The 22,679-nt window shown below is 38.8% G+C and overlaps 1 protein-coding gene across 2 annotated transcripts in view; it reads right to left on the bottom strand.

The window, feature by feature from the left end:
* The window catches only part of LOC110153769 (retinoic acid receptor beta), a 165,450-nt gene that overhangs the window by 92,244 nt on the left and 50,527 nt on the right, over window positions 1-22,679 (bottom strand). Inside the window, exon 1 of one of the 2 annotated variants that reach the window (XM_055157226.1) lies at window positions 21,226-21,475. The exons of the other annotated variant lie outside the window; for it this stretch is intronic. Coding sequence (XP_055013201.1) covers window positions 21,226-21,382 — 157 coding nt within the window. The 5' untranslated portion in view covers window positions 21,383-21,475. Of the gene's footprint in view, window positions 1-21,225; window positions 21,476-22,679 lie in introns of those variants that run through there. 2 annotated transcript variants of the gene reach the window in all.

A 22,679-nucleotide genomic window follows, 5' to 3' on the forward strand; every position in this document is an offset into this window, starting at 1 on the left:
AGGAAGGGCCCTGCTTATTGGATCAGTAACAGTGGAATTCTGACAGGAGTAGAGCAAGGGAATTCTGTGGAGATAAGGCGAAGAGAGTTGTCATGGGAAAAAATATGGTCTTATCCTTTTTGGACACTCTAGCAGGACAGTGTCTACAGTTAAGTAAGAGTGTGTGATACTAACAAAAAAGTATATCTCAAACTACAGCAATTACAATTACTCTTGAAAATGGGTTGCCAGGGGTTTAACCTGCAGATAGAGGTCACATACAAGTTTTTTTTTTTTTTTTTTTCCATTTTCAGTACATGGACAGGTCATGCCTCATGCTCAAGAACCTCCAGAATTCACTCACTGAGCTGCAGAGGCTGCACTAGCACTGAGTCATGAGTGGCTGGAGGTACTGAGGTTCAGAGTGACCATTCACATCAGAGAGAGACATTTTAAGTTTGGATTTCAATAGGGATGCACTGATACCAGTATCGTAAATCGGCAATATTTAAAAATCTGATAGATTGGTTCCTACATTTAGGTATATACAGAGGTGTAATAAAACGGTTTTATAGGACAAAGTTGGCCCAAAACACCTAATACTATTTTCAAAGTTGTTCTGTAGCTACTCGAAATGACAAACTGTTTTAAAGGAAATGCATTATATTTTCAGTCTCTACCCTACAAGTCGTTAATATTGAGTATTGGCAGATACTTAAAACCAAAATATAGACTTCAGTATTGGAACAGAAAAACTGCATTGTTGCCTTAGACTAGAGGTCTCAAAACCTTTTTCTTCCTCTGAGCTACTTTTTGTAAAACGAAATACCAGAGAGCGACTAATTTTAGCGGTCGCCAGAAATTTAGTAACTATAAAAGCCATAGATGAGGTACAGTGAGATGTCTATAAAACATAAGCAATGCACAAAATTAGACATCAAAATGATAAACTTATAATGGAAATAGGAATTTAATCAATCAAATTAGTTATTCAGTGCAATATGTGTAATTCAGAAATCCCTTGGCGAGCTACTTGGAAGGAGGTGGAGAGCTACTGGGCAGCAGTAGCTCAGTTGGTAGAGCATTCGCCCACTGATCTGAAGGTTGGCGGTTTGATTCCAGCTCTCGACATAAACATCACAGGTTGAACGGTCAGATCCACTGACCCACAGGTTGGCTGGTGTGATTCCAGCTCCCACAGATGAATGCTGTTGTTGTGTCCTTGGGCAAGACACTTAACCCACCTTGCACACAGTGTCTGCGTACACTGGTGTGTGAATGGGTGAGTGGTTCCATGTTGTAAAGCGCTTTGAGTGCCTTGAAGGTGGAAAAGCGCTAAAGAAAAATGTGACATTTACTGCCCCAGGTAGGAGACCCCTGCCTTAGACTCCACTTAAATCAAGCTCATGATGCCATTGTTACAAGAGCGAATCATTTAGCCAGGCTCCATATTTGGAAATCTGACCGCAAGTATTACAGCAACTGCAAGCGCCAATCATGATTGAGGTTTTTAAATTTTAAACGGGAATTTTAAATTTAAATTTTAAACGGGAAGGGGGCTTACTTACCAATGAAATGCACTAGCTGTCAATCAAACCTGTTGCTAGTGGGAGCAACCTCGGGGAATGAAGGCATCTGATTGGTTCATTATTTATGTTCATATCTTCATTTAGGGACAAAATAGAGAAGTGAAAAATTCAGGATCATGTAGAGCGGGTTAATATGAACATTTAAGACCAAAATAACGAGGCTCACAGCGGCAGTTACAGAGAGACGGACAACAAGATCCTAAAGTAAGTCAATTGGAGCCAGAGTCAGAAGGAACTGGAAGGGCCCCCTGGTGCACTTCCTGTTTGTAACGCTGTGGCTAGCACATTAGTTATGTCCATTCATATATACGGTCTATGGCTGTTGCATCCCTGGATTTCGGCACTGAAACTGGCAACCCAAATGAGACTCATGTGAGGCTCATTCTGTTTTTGGTTTGGATAATAATCTTGAGAACAAGTATCAGCTCAAAAAAAACCTTTCTCACTTTTGTCTAAACAAAACCTTGCTGAAAAGTTGGAAATTGGAATGAAACTGGCCTTTACCATTTGGAAGATTTAAAAATAGTTTCACACAATACTTTTCTCTTTTACATTTTTGTCTGACCAAAACTGTACAGAAAAGTCTAAATTAAATCAAACTTGCTCCACTGTTTTGAATATTTGGTGAGCTGTAGCCCTCACGCTCTTCTCGACTACGGGCAGATGGCGGAGACCCCGGAGCGTCCACGGGTGATTGGACGCAGCACTGGAGCCCTGAAATGAGGACAAAACACCACCGTCCTGCTGCTTCAGAAAAGAGAAAAGAGCCCAGTCCGACCCAGCCTGACCCAACCCGACCCAACGTGACACGACGCGACCCAAACTGACCCGACCCGACCTGGAGCTGCTCATTTTCATCTCAAACCTATTTAGTCATCACACAGACACAAGTGACAGACACTGACTGTTACCCTGGATCGAGAGAGAGAGAGAGAGGGGGAGAGGAGAAGAGAGGAGAGAAGAACGGTGGAGTAACAGTGAGAAAGAGAGACACAGAAACAGAGAGAGGAAATAACACTGAGAGAAAGGGGGAGAGAGAGAGAAATGGAGAGAGGAAATAACAGAGAGAGAGAGATGGGGGGGTAACAATGAGAGAGAGAAGCAGAGGAGAGTAACACAGAGAGAGAGAATAACAGCGTGAGAGAGAAACAGAGAGAGGAAATAACACTGAGAGAAAGGGGAAGAGAGAGAGAAAATCACACTGAGAGAGAGAGAAACAGAGACGGGGGGTATAACAGTGAGGGAAGGAGAAAGAGGAAGAGAGAGAGACAAGAGAGGGAGAATAACAGTGTGACAGAGAGATAGAAACAGAGAAAGGAAATAACACTGAGAGAAAGGGGGGGAGAGAGAGAAATGGAGAGAGGAAATCACACTGAGAGAGGGAATGGGGTATAACAGTGAGAGAGGGAGAGAGAGACAAAGAGAAAAAGAAACAGGGGAATAATACTGAGAGAGAGACAGAGAGGTAAAATGAGAGAATAACAGTGTGACAGAGAGACAGAAACAAAGAGAGAAAATAACACTGAACACTGAGAGAAAGGGGGAGAGAGAGAGGAATGGAGAAGAAATCACAGAGAGAGAGAGAGATAAAGAGAGAGAGAGAATAACAGTGAGAGAGAGACAGACAGAGAGAGAGAGAGAGAGAGAGAGAGAAACAGAGATAATAACAGTGTGACAAATAGAAACAGAGAGAGGAAATAACACTGAGAGAAAGGGGAAGAGAGAGAGAAATGGAGAGAGGAAATCACATTACGAGAGGGACAAAGAGAGAGAGGGGGGTGTAAGAGTGAGAGAGGGAGAAAGAGGGACAGAGAGAGAGAGACAAGAGAGGGAGAGACGGGGAATAACAGTGACAAAGAAAGACACAGAGAGAGAAAAAAAACAGAGAGGAATAACACCGAGTGAGAGAAAGAGACAGAACGAATAACAGTGTGACAGAGAGACAGAAACAGAGAGAGGAAATAACACAGAGAGAGAGAAAGAGATGGGAGGTATAACATTGAGAGAGGAAGAGAGAGAAAGAGAGAGAGAAATGGAGAGATGAAATAAGACAGAGCGAGAGAGAGGAGAGGGAGAGAGAGGGGGGAGTAACAGTGACAGAGAGACAGACAGAGAGAGAGACAGAAACGGGAATAACACTGAGAGAGAAAGAGAGAGAGAAATGGAGAGATGAAATAACACTGAGAGAACGGAGAGAGAGAGAGGGGAATGGAAAGACAAATGGAAAGAGGAAATAACAAAAGAGAGAGAGAGAGAGGAGTAACCATGAGAGACAGACACAGAGAGAGAAAAACAGAGGGGAATAACACTGGGAGAGAGAAAGACAGAGAGATGGAGAGAGTGAGAGAGAAAACAACACTGAAGGAAAGGGGAAGAGTGAGAGAAATGGAGAGATGAAACAACAGCGAGAGAAAGAGAGATGAGAGAATAACAAAAAGATAGAGACAGACAGAAAGACAGAGAGAGAAAAACAGAGGGCAATAACACAGAGAGAGAGACAGAGAGAGAATAACAGTGTGAGATTTTTTGCGACAGAGAGAAAGAGAGGGAAAAACAGAGAGAGATGGGAGTGAGAGGGGACTGAGGAAGATGGAAAGAGGAGGGAGGAGTAAGAGTGGGAGAACATGGAGAGAGGAGAGAGTTGGGAAGAGGGATCAAAAAAGAGAGAGAAGATGGGGAGGAGAGAGAGGGAAGAGACAGAGATGAGAGAGAAGTGGTAGAAGTGGGGAGTGAGGGAAGGAAAGATTGAGAAAGATAGAAAGAGAGGAGGAAGGGGTGAGAGAGTGAGCGGAAAAGACGAAGGATGAGAATGAAGGAAGGAGGGAGAGAGAGGAGGAGAGAAAAAGGCATTTCCTGAGGCCTGAGGCTGTGGGGATAAGACGGAGTGTTTATTGGTGCGTTCACGAGACGCTCAGAATTGTCTGTTTTGTTTGGATTTGGTGCGTTCGAGTGCTTTGAATTTAGAAGTTTACAAATGTCAAAAAGTCAGTTGGGATAAATTATAATCACCAGCAAAAATAAACAACTGAGTCAGGCAAAATATGAATGTTTGGTGAGAAGATCAGGTTTTGTTTCATCCAAGGGAGTTAAAGGGCTCATATTACGTCAATTTCTGATTTATGTTATAATGTTGTTTCCTCATCATAAACATGGAGTTGTGTTTTGTTTCATTCATACATGTTTAACACACAAACTCTGCATATTTAGTTCTTCTCTCAAACAATAAACACTCCTTGTGATGTCACGTAGTAGACACACACTACAGGAGAATGTGCCCGATTTTGGCTGAGAATTTTCTCCACAAGTTTGGGGAGGCGTGACCCGATTTCGTGTCTTCGTGTGCAGTTTTGTGGCTGCTGCGCTCCTCTTGTTTGTGGTGTCAGTGTGACTCTGAGCTGCTCTGTCAGATCCAAAGAAACATCAGCAAAGCTAAGGTAAAAGCTGATAAAACAGAGCGTCAGGGGCAGAGGAGTGACGGACACAGAGGCGCAACATACAAACTTATGGAACAGCGAAAATAATTGTTACTCACCTATTGTAAAGTTGTAAAGTTAAACTGCAGCATCTAATCCACATTATCTATAGAATTTGTCCTCCACAGATAATGACACCCAGTCCACAAAACCGCACTACAGTCGTCCCTTGCTATATCGCGGTTCACCTTTCGCTGTCTCGCTGTTTTGCAGATTTTTTTTGTGCAATTTTTTTATTTATTTATTTTTTTACAGTGTATGAACATGCATTGTGTTCCTCCCCCTGTGCCGGAACACCGATCCTTTCTCCTGCGGTCACCCCCGAGCCTGTCCAGACAGTGAGTCCTGGTTCAGTTCTGGTTTAGTCCTCGTTTAGTCCTGTTTTACTCCTGTTTTAGCCCTAGTTCAGTCGTGGTTTAGTCCTCCTCTTCAGTCCTGAAATCAGTCTTAGGTTAGTCCTGGGTTAGTCCTGGTTTAGTCTTGGTTCAGTCCTTGGCGTATGCAGTGCAAAAGTTTGATATAATCTCGGGTTAACGGGCGGGTGTGGTGCTGTACTGTGTGGGTGCTGGTCTCCAAAAATGGACCTGTGCAGGACTTGCTGTAGGGCATTATTACGGAATAAATTAATCTTCGGTTTGTTACGTAAAGAAGGAAAATAACAAAAGGAGGACAGGAGCAATAAGTTTAAAGAAGGATGCAAAAAGGATTGTAACTGTCCTGTCTGAGAAAAGTGTATAAAGTGTGTGGTGAGGGGTTTTACAGCCTTAAAACATGTTTAAACATTTTAAAATATAAAGTTGACTACTTCTCGTATTTCACCTATCGTGGGTTATTTTTAGAACATAACACCCGCGATGAACGAGGGACTACTGTATTAACCCAGTTTGAGGCGTTCTTTGAAAGTAAAAAGGCAAGAGTAGTTCCTCACATGTTTGTTTACATGAACACATCCCACAGATCGAGGTGAAGTTGCAGATTAGCAATGGAGACTCTACTTCCTGTGGACTTTATTGCCAATCTTTTATGCTTTAAAAATCATGTATCTGAAGTATTGCACATTTCACAAATAATAATATCATATTTTTGACTTGTATCTATATAGAAGTGCAGTGCTCTGGTCTTTTGAACACTTAAGAGTCTCAAAGCGAGTGGTTTTACTGCAGACAGGAAACAGCTGACGTGATCATGCTCACAAGTTTATATCCTGTGTTGCGATCAGAGATTTTAAGTCTCATCAGATTCCCCTCGTGTCTGTGGTGTGCCCTTTTTGTCACACATTTAAAAACTGTTTAAGACCGAAAAATCCTGTAGTGTGTGGCGGCCTTAATACAGAAGGTGCTCCATTGTGTTTTTAAACTCCATGCACTTTCACTAGAGTCATTTGGATAACTTAAGTCCTGGAATTGCTACGCTCTATTGAACTAAAGGTAAAAGTAGATGTTAACTTGAAAACAACCACTTCATGACATCACAAGGTGGAACAGAGCTTTTGAGATGTAGACAGACTAATAATAACGCATTACTCAAACTTACTATAAGACCATTAAGAAATCAGAACATCTTCACTTCTTGCATTGAGCTGTGAGTGTTATCTGTCACCATGCTGTTTTTAAAGATGTACTGTGTAACTTTTTCAGTGTGAAGATCCGTCACCTGCTTTTGATGTTAATAGTTTACCAAGAATGCTACACAGTACACAGGATATTTAACATATCTCTCTCAGATAGCATAAGTATCTTCAGCATCATTAGCTTATTATCATAAAGTGCCTCATTAGTCTTGATTGAGTAAAATTTGCATAATGTTTTTGTGGGTAAATCAAAATTACAACCGTTCATCAACTCATAAAAATTTCAATATGGAACTAATGTTTATGTAATAGGATATACATTTTTCTTAATAACATGTTCATGTAGTTCATTTTAAATAGTTTGCAACGATCCAAACTTTCCTAACGCATTCCCAGCACCCTAATTATTCACTGTGATGGTTATGAAAAGTCAGTTTAGAAGCACTTTTCATAACTTTCAGAGACCGGAGCCAAGTTTTGACAGCACGCCTAACGACAACTAGCATGCTAACAACTACATCCTGGTTCCCATATTACACTAAATTGACTTTTGTGAGCTTTGGGTCATGTTATGATGTTGTTACGTCATCGAAAACATGCCTGGAGTTGTGTTTTGATTCAGTCACATACAGCACATTTGACAGGAAAATATAAAAGGAAATGGGTCAAAGAGTGGGAGAGACATTCAGTAAATTGTGAAGAACTGGAGATTTAACCCACAATTCTTGAGAATAATCCCTGTGATCTCTGGACACTATTTTCAGTGACTTTTTATCATGTAATTTGTGGATTTAACATGGGGAGGCTAAACAGAACTGCACAATAAGCAGAACAAATACAATGTCCTGAATGAATGTACCGCATTTTTCCAACTCTAAGTTGCAACTTTTTTTCATGGTTTGGGTGGTCCTGCATCTTATATTCCGATGTGACTTATATATTAAAATTTTCACACCAACAGTTGTGAGAGGGCGCTCTAGGCTTGTGTGCCAGTATCTGCTATTACTCCTGTGACACTGTCACTTGGCTCTACTGCTCATGTCTCCTGCAAAAGGAGCCTCTGTCCTGTCTGTATCATGTCAGTCGATTGTACCCTTACTTCTGTACCACTGAAAATTTGAAATTTAAACAAACTTATAAAGACAACTGAGAAGATTAAACACAAATGCCAGAAGAAAAGAAAATCATATTTTTGCAGATTACAATCTGCAAGTAATAAAATATGCAGCCAAAAACGGTAATCAAGCAGCAGAAAGAAAGTTTGGAGTGAGCGAGAAACTTGTGACACACCGGGAGGGTGGACCATGCAAATTTCCTGGAAGCCATTGGATGGATTGACAATCCTGGACCTCAGTGACAACTGAAATCATCCTTGGGATTCAGAAAGGCTGCAGTAATTCTAACTGGAACTGATCCTGAGTCTGACGACAGCTACACAGAAGAGGAAGCAGCGCTCTGTTTACCTCCGGAGGTCACAGAGTTTCTCATAAGTGACACCGAGGATGAAGAATTCAATGGATTTAGTGATTTGGAGTGAGATGGAGAGTTTGGTAAACTTGTTCTGTTGTTTATGCTATAGTTATCTGAAGAACTGTTCATATGTGATGTTAACAGTCTGTTGTTCTCTGTTGTTATTACTATAATTTTCTATAACCTTTCTATTTCTATAATTTTACTATAACCTTTCAAGATGAAATGTCAGTTTCAAGATAAAATGTCGGTCTCTGATTTTATAAAATATATTTTCCCCAAAAAGCGACTTATAGTCCAGTGTGACTTATAAATATTTTTTTCTTCTTCATTGTGCATTTTTTGGCTGCTGCGACTTATACTTGGGAGCGATTTATAGCAATTTATAAAAATATGTTATGTTTGAGTAATCCTTTATTATTAATCTGTCTACATCACCAAAGCTCAAAATTATCTGTTCCACCTTGTGATGTCATGTCATCAACAGCTACATTTTACTTTTTGTTCAGTAGAGATGAGTGATTCCAGAGCTGAAAAAATTAAAATGTTTCTAGAGAAGGTGTATGGAGTTTAAAAACACAGTGGAGCACTACATTTCCACATGAGTGTTTTCCATTTGACAGAGGAACTCAGCCTAAATATGCAGGATTTGTGTGTTAAACATGTGTGAATGAAACAAAACCCATCTTGGGTTAGGCTCTGTTCTTGATGAGGACACAACATTAGAACAAAATTCAGAAAATAGGGCAATTTGAACACTTTAAACATCAATTTAACTCAACAACACTAGCCCTACCTGTGTATATTTACATGCAGATGAAGCGTTGAGGATTTGAGCTTTAAGTCCGAGCAGGATTACCCAATATTGCCCCAGTCTGGAGGTGCTGGAGCTCCCATACGCTAGGCCCCACGCTACAGAGTTCACCCAGAGTCCACTGAGCGCTACCCCTGCTCGCCTGGGGGAAGGAGCGACCATCTAACCCCGCAAACCCAGACCTGCTTCGGATCAAAACGCCTAAATCTTTTGGGCGATTTGTCAAGAAGATCGGACGCTTACGATGGACAGAGATGGATAGGGGAAGCTGTTTTACATTTCACAGGAATACAGTGGAGGACAGTGGAATCCATCAGGGGCGTGTATGGCCATCTGAAGGGGAGATGATGAGGAATAATGGCTCCCCAAAGTCAGTTCAGGAATAATGTTGTTTTTAAAAAGGAATGAAGATGGAGTTGATGAAATAACTATTGGGTTCGACAATGGGACGTGTACAGCTGTGTTTACTGAAGAATAGCAATGCACATTTACTATTGGCTAGGGAGTCTGACTATTCAGACGAGATATTTAAAGGTCCCACATTATGCCATTTTCTGTTATAACCTGGAGCTGTGTTTTGTTTCATTCAACACAAGGGTGTAGGTTTGGTCTCAGCTTTGGTGGGGACATTATCAGTGAACCCTTCCCCATATGTTTTATGAATTCTTTCCAAAAACACACAGTCTGGGCCGGTCCAAAATAAGTGTGAGGTGGTTTCATTTTTCAGTTTGCAAAATGGACAGTTTGTGTCCATTGTCCTTCTAAGATGATTTTTTTACCAGATCACAGCGATGTAGAAGTTTGTAGCAGATTTCTCTTAGCTTGTTGGTGATGAGATATTTATGAGGTAATGTCCAGACATTTTTCCATGGAATATTGTCACTAGAGTCCGACTGCTCACAGTGCACGAGTAGGGCTCCGTTTGGGAGGTGCACTTGTGGCAATATTCAGTCTTTTTCCGCGGCGACTCATTATAAGGCAAGTTTAATTGAAGATGAAGCCAAGTAAGTTCCTTTTGAAAAGTTATTCAGAGTTTGGTGCAGCGTCTTCACTCACGCCTGCTCAAGATGCCATCTTCGGTTGCTGGCCCTGTCCTGCTGCTTCCCCAGTTTAGGCTCCTGGCTCCACTAATGACATCACTCTGCTGCAGCCAATGAAATAGAATAGAACAGAATAAACCCTGTCGTCATAATAACTGAATACATCTCAGACGATCTAATAAACAAAACGTGAACTAAAACGTGTTAAATTAATACTATTGAGTTTGGAAAAATTTCGGAATGAATGTATATTTTTGTTTATTAAAATAAAATGGCAAATATTGGTAGGGACTTTTTTTGCTTTCCCCAAATATTGGTTGTGACATGTCCACACTGTCTCTATACAAACCTACACTCTTGGTTTAACACACAAACCCTGCATATTTTCTCTTGGACTAGTTCATCTTAAAGATACACTATGTAACTTTTTGGTTGAGGGACTTTTGTTTGCTTGTTTCTATAGATATGAGTCAAAGAGCACACAGAAGAGAAACATTTAAAAATTTTTAGTCAGAAAAATTTTTTAAAAAATAAAATAAATAAATATATATAAAGAAATCAAAATAAAATGCATACAAAACACATGTACACATACATGCATGCATACAGGGAAGTTGATAGTGGGGTACAAAAGGGTCTGTTGTCCTGGGCCCCTGGGTCTTAGAATGAGTCTCTCTTCTGATTAATTTATACCAGGTCTTTGGCATTTTTTGACCTAACAACAATGAAACTTGGCACTGCACACACCCGTACCATTAGGACGACACCCTCCAAGTTTGAGGTCAGTCGGATGAGTGGTTATGCGTGGAACAGACAAACAAACAAACCAACAGGAGGAGACACAAACAGACGTTCCTTGCATTAACAGATAGATAATTTCAGCCCTGGAATTGTAAGTCTCTACTGAACAAAAAGTAAGAAGTAGCTGTTAATTTGGAGATTTGGAGATGCAGACAGACTAAGAATAAAGAGTTACTGAAACATGCGTGAATGAAACAAAACCATAAGAACGTAAGGAAGCAAGTGCCAGGAAAAGAAAACGTAATCCACTCAAAGCAGTTGTTGGATGAGAACCATATTTGGAACAACTCCATGTGACCATTGTTTCTGTAGTGGTTCAACATAGGAGTTATTTCTATTTCCAGGCCATCTTAAACCATCGTAACCTGCTGACTATTATAGATCACATTTTTAGAAACAGTCAGCTTTTCAATTTCTCTTTCTTCAATTCTAATTTTAAAATCACAACACACCCTGGTCCTTCCCCTGTTTTACTAAGACCGGTCTTAGCTGATGCATGAGAATAAATCTGCTTTGCCTTGACCCAAATTGAGTTTTGAAAATGATTTTTTAATTAGTGGAGCAGCGGAGCCTCAGCCACAGTAATGAGTTCATCACTGGCAGACAGAGCAGTCCATTTAATATTTAGCAGCGCTTGAAAAAACGCTTGAAATGAAACCAAAAATGTGTTCGTCTGCAGAATGGGAAGTCCAGAGTCTGTGCTGCTACTATTAGGCCATTTGTTAGGTTACTGTTTCATATTGTGTCAGTTTTATTTTAAATATGTAACTTTTCTGAAGAAGGGTATATCAAAAGTTAAAATATACTATTGAATTATAGAATGTGTAGAATGTTCCATAGTAAGGCATTATCTTACATGTATTTAATTATAGGTATTTTTGTTTAAAATACAGTGAAAAATAAGCATTCTTATAAACTGTATTCATTTGTGAGGTTACTTTTTATATTTTGTCAGTTTTGTTAAAATGTGTAATTATACTGTTAGAATCTGTAGAATGTTCCATAGTAAGGCTTTATCTTATATTTAATTATTGGTGTTTTAGTGTTTAAAACACATTGAAAAACATGTATTCTTATGAGCTGTACTGCTAGGTCATTTGTGAGATTACGTTTTCAGATTTTTTAATTAAAGTTGCCCTATCTAACATTTCTGCTTATTATAAGGAGATGATGCTGCTTTGTAAAATGTTCCATAGTAAAGCATTATTTTGTATTTATTCAATACATGCGTCCTGAATTTTGGACTTCCGGTCATCGCGCAATGCATACTGGGAAGGATCCTTCGAAAAGGCTTACTTTGTTGGCGCTCCACATACAAAATGGTCACTGCAAACTCGGGATGATTTAGGCAGTCAAAGGTTTCCTTTTTCATCCTTCCTGTGGATCAATCCTGCCCTTCGCCTTTGCCTTTTACTATTGTTCAATTCCATTGGGAAAGGAAACAGTTTGAACAGAGATTTGCAGTCACACACATCTGATTCCCTTTTGCAATTATGGAGTTTGCAAACTTCCGAAGCCCGTTTTCTGCTGTTAGGACATCCAACAATCACACAATTACGATGTCCAAATCCCATAACTAAATATAACAATATCAGAACCAGAAACAAAAATGATATGGTTCAAAAGTCTAAAAAGTCTAAGTTTGATGCTCACTTTTTCATAGGATCCTTTCCAGTATGCATTGCACGATGACCGGAAGTCTGAAATTCGGGATGCACGTATTATAGGCGTTTTTATTGTTTAAATTACATTGAAAAAAAAAATTAAATGTTGGCATCACCTCTCCACAGATCTGTAACTTGTCCTGATGGTGTTGTCCGCTCATCTCCATGGAGAAAGATAAATAAGTGCAAAATTTCAGGCAGGTGGCATACCATCCACCAGAAAAGTTACACAGTGCACCTTTAAATGTGATTCCTTCTTTGATGCACTTTTGTGTTACTGTTGATTCCTTTCATCTTTTCTTTGTTGATTGTTATAAGACTGTCACAATAACACATTTTAAAATGTGATATTGTGATAATAATACTGAAACCAAATCCTTAAACAAAATTATCCCCCCCAAAAAAACTTTTCTCGGTGTAAAATATGGTTTAATAAGAGCTGCAATAAATAAATAATATTTAAGTAGTTAGTTTGTATATACTGTATAATGAAGATAGAAGTTCATAATAAAACTCTACAACTCAAATCTAATCATAGTGCAGAAAATGATCAATTCCGACCCACGAAAAATTAAAGTTTCATGCGTCATGTATTCAACGATAAGTCTATGCAGTAATTAATCATCAGGCCTAATTAGAGTTTGATTATTGTTGTGTAACGTTACCGGTTTTGTAATATCGTCTTTGAAGTTTTGTTTGTAAATCGTTAACTCTTTGATCATCGTTGTTTTGATTTGTTTGTTCCTGAACGGACACACATTCACGGAGATAAAAGAGAATGTTTTGGAAAAGGAGATGTTATGAAGTGTTTTGCTAACAATAATACATTTAAATTTTGCGTTGATGTATAACACTAAACATAACAATACTTAAAACAAAACAACAACAAAAATCACATGAGCATGACTGGTGCCAAAAAAAGATATTCAACTTTTGTATATTTTCTGACTACCATATTTTTCAGACTATAAATTACACTTTTTTCATGTTTGGGTGGTCCTGCAACTTATATATAAACAATTTCACAGTGGCAGCCACGAGAGGGCGCTCTAAGGTTTGTGTGTCAGTATCTAGTACTACTGTTACTCCTGTACCACTGTCACTTCGCACTCTACTGCGCATGTCTCCTGTAGAAAAAGCCGCGGTCTCACTGCAAATAGTGAAATATTCAGCACAAAACGGTAATCGAGCAGCAGAAAGAAAGAGTGAGCGAGAAACCTGTGAGGGACTGGCCGAAAGTGGGGATGGACAACACAGCTTCATGGCAACCGGGTGGGTGCACCATGTAACTTTCCTGGAAGTCACTGGATGAATTGACAAAGCCTGAACTTCAGTGACAATCGAAACCATCCTGTTGGGATTCAGAAAGGCTGGAATAATTCTAACTGGAACTGATGCTGAGTCTGACGACAGCTACGTGGAAGAGGAAGTGGTGCTCTGTTTACATCATGGATCTATGGTTTATGTCCGGAGGTCACACAGAAGTGACACGGAGGATAAAGAATTCAATGGATTTAGTGATTTGGAGTGAGATCGTGAATTTGATAAACTTATGTTATGTTGTTTATGCTATAATTATCTGAATATTTGTTAATATGTTACATTAACATATTAATGGTTGACGTATTCTGTTGTTATTACTTTAACTTGCCTTTCAAGATGAAATGTCGGTTCCTGGTCTCTGATTTTATAAAATAAATTTCCCCAAAAAGTGCGACTTATATATGTTTTTTTCTTCTTCAATGCACATTTTTTGGCTGGTGTGATTTATACTCTGGAGTGACTTATAGTCTGGAAAATACAGTACATTGAGTTCTAGCCTCTGCCATCTATTTAAGTTTGTGTTTTCCATCATTTTAATGTTGTTTGGAATTACATAAGTAGTGTTCCAACACAGCAACTAAATATAAGCTATGAGTAATACTTGTCCAACACTTCCACACAACTCAGAGTTTTAATTAAGTCTTGATATTGTAGTCTGGCTTGTTTTTCCAAGCTGGAGACCAGATATTTGAGTTTTCTGAGTTCGCATGAATGCAACATGAGTAACACCTATTGGAATTGTATTGTCTGTTAGCGTGTTGTCTAACTAGTAATGGGACTTTTGGCTCTTTTGTGGGTTCCAAATCTTTTCAGAGATGCTCAAAAGACTGGCTCTTTTAAAATGTATTTTGAAAACTAATCACAGGGAGAAATGGCCAAGGCTCAGATTTGTTTAAAATTGTTCAAACTGAGCATGAATAAAAGACTGTGCTATAATAATAATAATTAAAACACTAACTATTATTATGATGCCAATTAAATTTTTTTTTTCTATGTGTGCACAAAGCTCTCTCTTATGTTTCTTATGCTAATTCTGTGCAGATTTTTTGTGTTATTTCAGAGTTAATCAGTATAAAGATGCAAACAAATTAGAAAGGAAAAGATTTGTTTTGTTTTTTTAATGAGATCCAGTTCCAACTGTTCACATTAAAGGTGCAACTGTGTAACTTTTCTGGTGGCAAGTGCATCAAATGCTTTTCTCTTTGTCTGCAATGTTACACAGTATGGTATTAAGCCTTTCTATCATCATGGAAACCAAACCAGACCAAGATACAGGTCAGATCTGTGGAGAGGCGATGCCGCTCCCTATAAAAATGCTTGTTTTGTAGGTACTTTTGAGCATAAAAACCACCTGTAATTCAATAAATGCGAGGTACAGTTGTTTAATGTCACACTGTGGAACATTCCAGGCAGACCAATGACATATCCATAGAAACAAGCAGGTTTCCAGTCAAAAAGTTACGTAGTGCACCTTTAATCAGCATAAAAATGTATTCAGATTAGAAAGAAAAAGATTTGGTTCTTTTCTGGTGGAAGGCCCATCAAACGTTTTTCTCTTTGTCTGGAATGTTACACAGTATGATATTAAACCTTTCTATTGTCATGGAAACCAAACTACACCAAGTTACAGGTCAGATCTGTGGAGAGGAAACCCCGCTCCCAATCAAAATGCCTGTTTTAATGGTATTTTTGAGCAATAAAACCACCTGTAATTCAATAAATGTGAGGTATAGTTGTTTAATGTCATACTGTGGAACATTCCAAGCGGCGCAATCACATATCCATAGAAACAAGCAGGTTTCCAGTCAAAAAGTTACATAGTGCACCTTTAATCAGTATAAAATGCATACAGATTAGAAAGAAAAAGATTTGGTTCTTTTCTGGTAGAGGATCCATCAAATTCTTTTCTCTTTGTCTGGGATGTTCCACAGTATGATATTAAACCTTTCTATCGTCATGGAAACCAAACCAGACCAAGTTACAGGTCAGATCTGTGGAGAGGCAACCCCACTTTCTATAAAAATGCTTGTTTTATCAGTACTTAGCCATAAAAATACATGTAATTCAAAAAATGTAAGGTAGAGTTGTTTAATGTCACACTGTGGAACATTCCAGGCAGACCAATGACATATCCATAGAAACAAGCAGGTTTCCAGTCAAAAAGTTACATAGTGCACCTTTAATCTGTATAAAAAATTCATACAGATTAGAAAGAAAAAGATTTGGTTGTTTTAAAAAATGAGATCCAGTTCCAGCAGTTCAAAAGAGCCGTCTCGTTCACACCCATTTTAAAAGTCCCCGAAGTCACATATCCACTTAAACATGACATACTGCCCAGAATGTGACCCTATAGATCACCTTTGACCTTTGACCTGGCCTGCCTCCTGTCTCCGGATGCCCCTGGCCTCTCATCCTGTTCCTGACCACGCCTCTCTCTAAGCTGCAGCGGGATTGGCCGGCATCTCTCGGAGGGGCCAGCGAGGAGCGGCCGTCTTCGTGTGTGTACAGGGAATCGCACCATCGGCCTCCAGAGGGTTAATTAGCCACATTGAAATATGCACTGACCGCTCCCCTCTCCCCTCTCCGCTTAGATGGTGATTTAGAATGATCAAGAGGCGAGTTGGGCTGATTAACTGCTATTCAACCTGGCTGTATATTAAACAGACGTGGGTAGTGCTCACTTAAATTTACTTGAGTCATTTTTTAAAGAAATTTTCAGAGTACTTTTCACGCAGCATACTTTGACTCCCACTTGAGTAATGTTTTGCTGAAGTAGTAGTTTTCCCAGACCATTTTTTACACAACTTTGTACTTCTACTTGAGTAATATTTTGAAGTTAACCTTAGTCTTATTTGTGGACAATTTTTGGCTGCTTACCCACCTCTGATGATGACAGCAGAAAATGGTATTGATATAAATGTTTCTTGAGCCACAATAAGAAAGATTAAGGATTAAATAACTGGTTCAGAATGTCATCGCATGTCATCCATGATCTTAGTTATCTGCCTCGCATTGTTTAATTATAGGGGTGTAACAACTAAAATATCGTGATATCGTATCGTCAAAGTTCTCTCAATAATATCGTGGGCCATCACAATATATTAAATTACAAGTTTCTTTGCTTAAATTCATTGTTTTGGTACAGCAATAGCTAAAAAAGAGGAAGAGGGAACTCAATCGACCATGATCCTTTGCTCCGTTTTGGTGTAAACTACATGAAGAAATAACAGTTCTAAGCACTTTTAAATCTTAGTTCTTTGTATAAAGTCTGGTCAAGGCATTTTAAGAGGAAAAAGTAGCATAGTCACAATTTTGTTGGCCTCCACAGAATATTGCAATAAATATCGTACCCTGAGATGTATATCGTGAAAATATCATAGCGTGAGATTTGGATATCACTACATTCCTATTTAATTACACATGTTTTTAGCTGATTTTACTATAAAAGGGTGGCAGTAGTTCAGCTGATAAAAGCATTTCTTCACCGAACCAAAGGCTGTGAGTGGTTAGATCCACTGACCCACAGGTTGGCTGGTGTGATTCCAGCTCCCACAGATGAATGCTGTTGTTGTGTCCTCGGGCAAGATGCTTTCAAGGTGCCTTGAAGGTGGAAAAGTGTTGTATAAAAATGTGACCATTTACCAAACTGACTATGCAGTGGTGCAGAATACATGTTTGCCTATATCGTGGCTTGAAAATAGGTGAATAAGATTTCGAAATAAGATTGCTGAAACAACTTGTAGACTGTAAATGAGAAGAAAACGTCTCAATGGTCAAAAGGTCTGTAAAGCCAATTTTGCAAAATAGATCTCTTTAAGTTGAAAATAATCTCCAGTCTTCTGTCACATCAGTTGACTCTTTGCAAATGTTTTCATAATTTGACCTGTTAAATGTAATTCTAAAGCAAATCAGATCCACACGTTGACCTGATGAAGTGAAATGACTATATAGAAAAGTCCACGGAGCACTGAGCTGACCCTGAGAGCTGAGGACACACAGCAGGTATGTGCCACTCTTATTACATTACACTCGTCCTAACTGAAGAAAGCAGAAAAGCACTTTCTCTGTGCTATAGTAGCCTTGGCAAAGAAAACTATCATCAAAAATGGTTACATTTGAGAATAAATACAGTACAAAAAAAAATAAAAATTCATTAAGCCTTTTAAACATACGGATAGGAAATGTGCATAGAAAAATAATGGTCAATGCATAAATATATTACTGATATATGTTTTTAGAAATTGTACATAAAATTATTGTCACCAAAATGATTCATTTTTTAAAATGTCTTTTTCAAAGATAGTGTAGCCACATAAAAGGGGAGAAAAGATATATCATTTTGTGTCACAGCTCCAACTGGCACAGGTTACAGATGTTTGTGCATATGTACAATTTAAAGGCACAGTGACTTTCTGGAGGTGACATGTCACCTGCATGATTCCATGAAAATAGAAATATTTTCTATTAGAAATGAAAAAAAAAAAAAAATCAAGATGCTTTTACATTTATTTTGTGTCTAAAAAGTTGCATATTGTGCCTTTAGTGATCAGTATACTATAAATGTAATGCATTCCTGTACTGAGGTACAAATAACATACTATTTCAAAACCACTAACTGCAATATTTTTATTTTGTAATTTGGAATATTGAGCTGTTTATTTATTTAGTATTTGTTAGAGTAATGAGAGAAAGATATCAGTGCTTCTGAGTGTTATGTTACTGGACACTGCAGGGGTCATAGGTCACAGCTCCCAGGGCACTCTCTCCGCCGCTGATAAGAGCCACTTGTGACTGCGTGCCCTTGAGCAAACACTTCCCGAGGAGCGAGGCGTTATCAGATGACAGTAAATCACAAGGCAGCAGCGGGGGGGTGACGCCAACGCAAACAGAAACAAGTGCCATAGACCGCAGTACACCGCGATGTGTTCAAGTGCGCTACGGGAATCAAACCAACAATTAGACTCTGGATTTACAGATTTATAACAGTTTGAAGTCAACAGATTGGCATGTTTATATATTTTTACTTAAGTTAAAATATAACAAAGCCGCCTTATCAAAATATTTTCTTTTCTGAAAATATTTCTCTAAACAATGTGAAGATATTTTGAATTACTTTTTCAAAATATTTGGTTAGTAGCTGAAAATAATTTTGCTCCAAATCTGGCTGCTCACTGAATGATTTGATAAACACATTTCGGATGTTTAGTACACAGTTACACAGTTTACTAACTCAACTGTAAAAATATATTTGTTATATTTGAAGTAAATATAAACATTTATGAGGTATTTTTAAAGTGTTTAATTACATCTAAATGTAATAATATTAAAAACTGGAATATTTTAGAGGGAAGTGCACATGGCATTGTAAATTTGTCTGTTTATGGCATACTTTTTAAACAAGAAATACAACATTCTCTAATGAAACTGGAAAAAAAAAATAAAAATCAGTCATGTATTAACTTGTATTGATCAGTCCTTATTTCTGATTCAATACTGTTTGTTATTAAAAAAGAATTTCCTGAACACCAGCAAATCATGTAATCATTACCATTTAACACACACACACACACACACACACAAATAAATAAATACATTAAATAATAAATAAAAATAGCTCAAGTTTCTCATTGATTATTTGAAACGACTGGATCTAAACTCTATGAAATTTTAAGCACCACCAAAACTACTTTAGGCACATACTGTACAGACTCATCCCAAAACACAAAAACTTCAAATTCTCTTCACCTCCACCTCTCTTCCCTCTTCTATCACAGACTGAAGCACCCATCCATCCATCAGACGCACACTGCCCAGCGCCATGCCCCGAGAGAGGGAGGGGGTGAGGGGTACAGAGGGTCGGGCGAGGAGGAGGTCATTTGTCTAAATCAGTGTCAGGACCCCCCACGACACACACACACACACACACACCGTCTCGTGTCATGTGCGACAGAGGAGACGCCCCCATGATGGCCACTGCATTCCTGCGCTTTCATAATATTTGATTAATATACAGATTATAAAGCAAAATTTCTATACATTGTCCTGAAGATAGTTCTTTACATTTTATCATGATCTTTTATGGTTTTTTTTGCCTGATAATCTGATAATCATTTTCTATTTCACAGAGGGTGAACTCGTATATGTTCACATTTTTGGTAATAGATAATATCTGACATGAAAAAAAAAAAAAGTCTAAATTATAAGACAGCAGAAGATTTGTCAGCAACTTCTCATAATCTTTGATAAAATATTCTTTAAATTAGACATGCAACAGTTTCAAATTAATAAATAATATTACAAATTGAGAAAATATATAACATTTCCAATCCTTTTAATGCTTGTTTCCTGGTCTCTTAAAGTTCTGATTATCTATTATGTATTTGTTTATTTATTGTAATGTAAAAATAAGAATGCAAAGTGCAGTTATATTTTCTTACTAACTACTGTATATTACACAAAGCTTTCAGGACAAAAGCAAGCTCTCAAATAAAAAATAAACTTAGAATCTGACAACATATCTCAAAACCATTCAGCTTCTTCAGAATATTCAGTGAGATATTGAAAATACTAAACAAGTACTCAGTGAAGCACCATGGTATTGGCAAGAAAATATGAAATTCCACATTCTTCTGACTCCCTCAAACTATTTGTTTTTAATAGGATGTTCTTGCCAAGGTTTGGTCAAATTTTCCAGAGCGCAAAAGAGCTTCAGAGGCCCTAACTTCATCACAAGATTCGTAATTTTCACCCAAACCCCCAAATTTAATGAAACCTTTTAAAAATGTCATAACCTCTCAGGAAATCTTGAATCTCGAAATAGTCCTTAAGCATGCACAAGCAACGCAGTGCAATCCTTCATTTTCCCTACAAATTATTTTCAGTACTTTAAATATTCATTTATTATCGTAATCTGTGTTTGGAAACAACTTGTCTGCAAAGAATTTTCAGAGCATTACGCAAATGCAAAACAAAACAGTATCTGCAAATATTGTGACATTTTTATGTTTTGTTTTAAAAGAATCTCATTAAACAGTGACTCTAGTAATGCAATGCCAACTTCACTCTCTTTAATTTAAATGCTATTTCAATCAAACCCTCTTATTAGTTTTTTTTTTTCCCAGCAACGAATCCAAAATGAGTCATGACTTCTTTTATTTTTTAAATATAAATGCAAATATTTTATAGTACCTGCTCAAAGTACTTAAAGTAGCCAAATCGTAAAGCAACACGTCACAGTACTTTCTCAAAAGTGTTAAAGGACAGCCAGCATTTATGATCTATTAGATTCAGATCAAAATTAGGTTGCCACAGTGATTAACAATTCAATAAAATGTTAAAATATATCTTTGGAATGAGGAAAAAGTCCTCAAAATACTGCGTAAAGCTAAAACTCATACTAAACCGAACCTCGTTGTACTTTGTGATTTGTTCCTCATTCAGAGCAGCATTGCCAAACAAAACAAAGTAGGTATAAAACAGCGTGCATGCGAGGGGGGACCTACAGTTAGCGCTCCTCCGGTGGTGCCACTCGCGGTGCGCCAGTCCGCTGATACAAGCCTTCAGCGCCTTTTCCTGGAGCATACACGAGGACGGAGACGCGGTGTAGAAGTCCAACATCTGCCCTGGACTCACCGCTAGCACGTCCATACAGTCGAACATGTCCGCGTGCCAAAAGAGCAAACAAACAAAACAAAAACGACTACGCACGATCGACAACTATTCGTCTTCTCGCGACAGTCCCAAATGAAACAACTCCATCAAAACTCCTCGCGTCTTCTCCTGCCTCTGCTTCTGTTGCTGCTGCTTTCTCCCCCTCCTCTTTCTTCCACCCCCCCACCCCCCGCTCGTCCACGTCTCGGCAAAAAGCGAAATTCCGACGCTCCTAACTGTCCCGTGGAGGAATTATGAAATATTAGTCCGATTCGTGTCGCTAAAAACGGCGTAAGAGTGTCCGCGATTCCACAAGCGGTCGTCCCATAATAACAAAAAGCGTGTGGAGTGTGGCTGTCCCGGCTGCGCGGAGAGGGAAAGCAGTTCTGTTTTCGAAAGGCAAAAAAAGCGTCCGAAAACAAAACCTGTACCGTCTAAAAGCACGCGTAATGTGAAGGATGATCGCTCCGTATCGCAGCGCAGCCCATATCCAACTAGTTTTGCCACGGAGGATGAAAGATTGAATTCCCTAATATATGCGAGTGAACTTTCTATGAACCCTTCCGAGGCTGCTGACCTTCAAATGACCCAGGCAGGCGGGCTGACATCACCGCAGCTCTGCAGGCGGAGCGGAGAAGCGCAGGCAGGCAGGCAGGCAGCACTGAGCACATACGAGGAGCGGAGGACAACTTTGGTTAAACAAGATGGATGTGTAAAAGAATGGGGACTATAAAGCGGAGAAAGTGCGAGTAAAGTGGTGCGTAAAAGTGATAGCGGGAGATTTACGCGCAGCCTGGCGAGGTCCTCCCCAATAAGCGCACGATTTATGAGAGAACACCTCACCTGACGCACACAGCAGTGGAATTAAAGGAACTCTATGCAGCCTGGAATCTTATGTTTTTTAAAAAGTACAAAAAAGTACTGCAGTCACAACTGAATTTGAGCTACCAGTGCTTTAACCTGCATATAGAAGACACATGCAAGTTTTTCTCATTCTCAGTATATGGCAACCTCCAGAATTCACTCACTGAGCTGCAGAGGCTGCACTAGCACCAACTGCAGGTGCTGGGGTTTAGAGAGAGGCATTTTACGTTTAAACAAGTTGATTTCCAAATTGAAACAAATTCAAATGAAGAGATGAAGAGACTTATGTGAGGTTCGTTCTGCTTTCTTTGAATAATTGTCTTGAGAACCAAAACACCAAATTTTAAAATAAACAACTTGGCCATCAATGTTTTTGTAATTAAGAATAAATCAGCATTACATTTGTTATCAGTAAAAGCTATAATTGATTTGAACATGCTTC

This window comes from Boleophthalmus pectinirostris, unplaced genomic scaffold (assembly GCF_026225935.1).
Source record: "Boleophthalmus pectinirostris isolate CB_2022bp ecotype Guang Dong unplaced genomic scaffold, ASM2622593v1 HiC_scaffold_21, whole genome shotgun sequence".
Classification (NCBI taxonomy): Eukaryota; Metazoa; Chordata; class Actinopteri; order Gobiiformes; family Gobiidae; genus Boleophthalmus; species Boleophthalmus pectinirostris.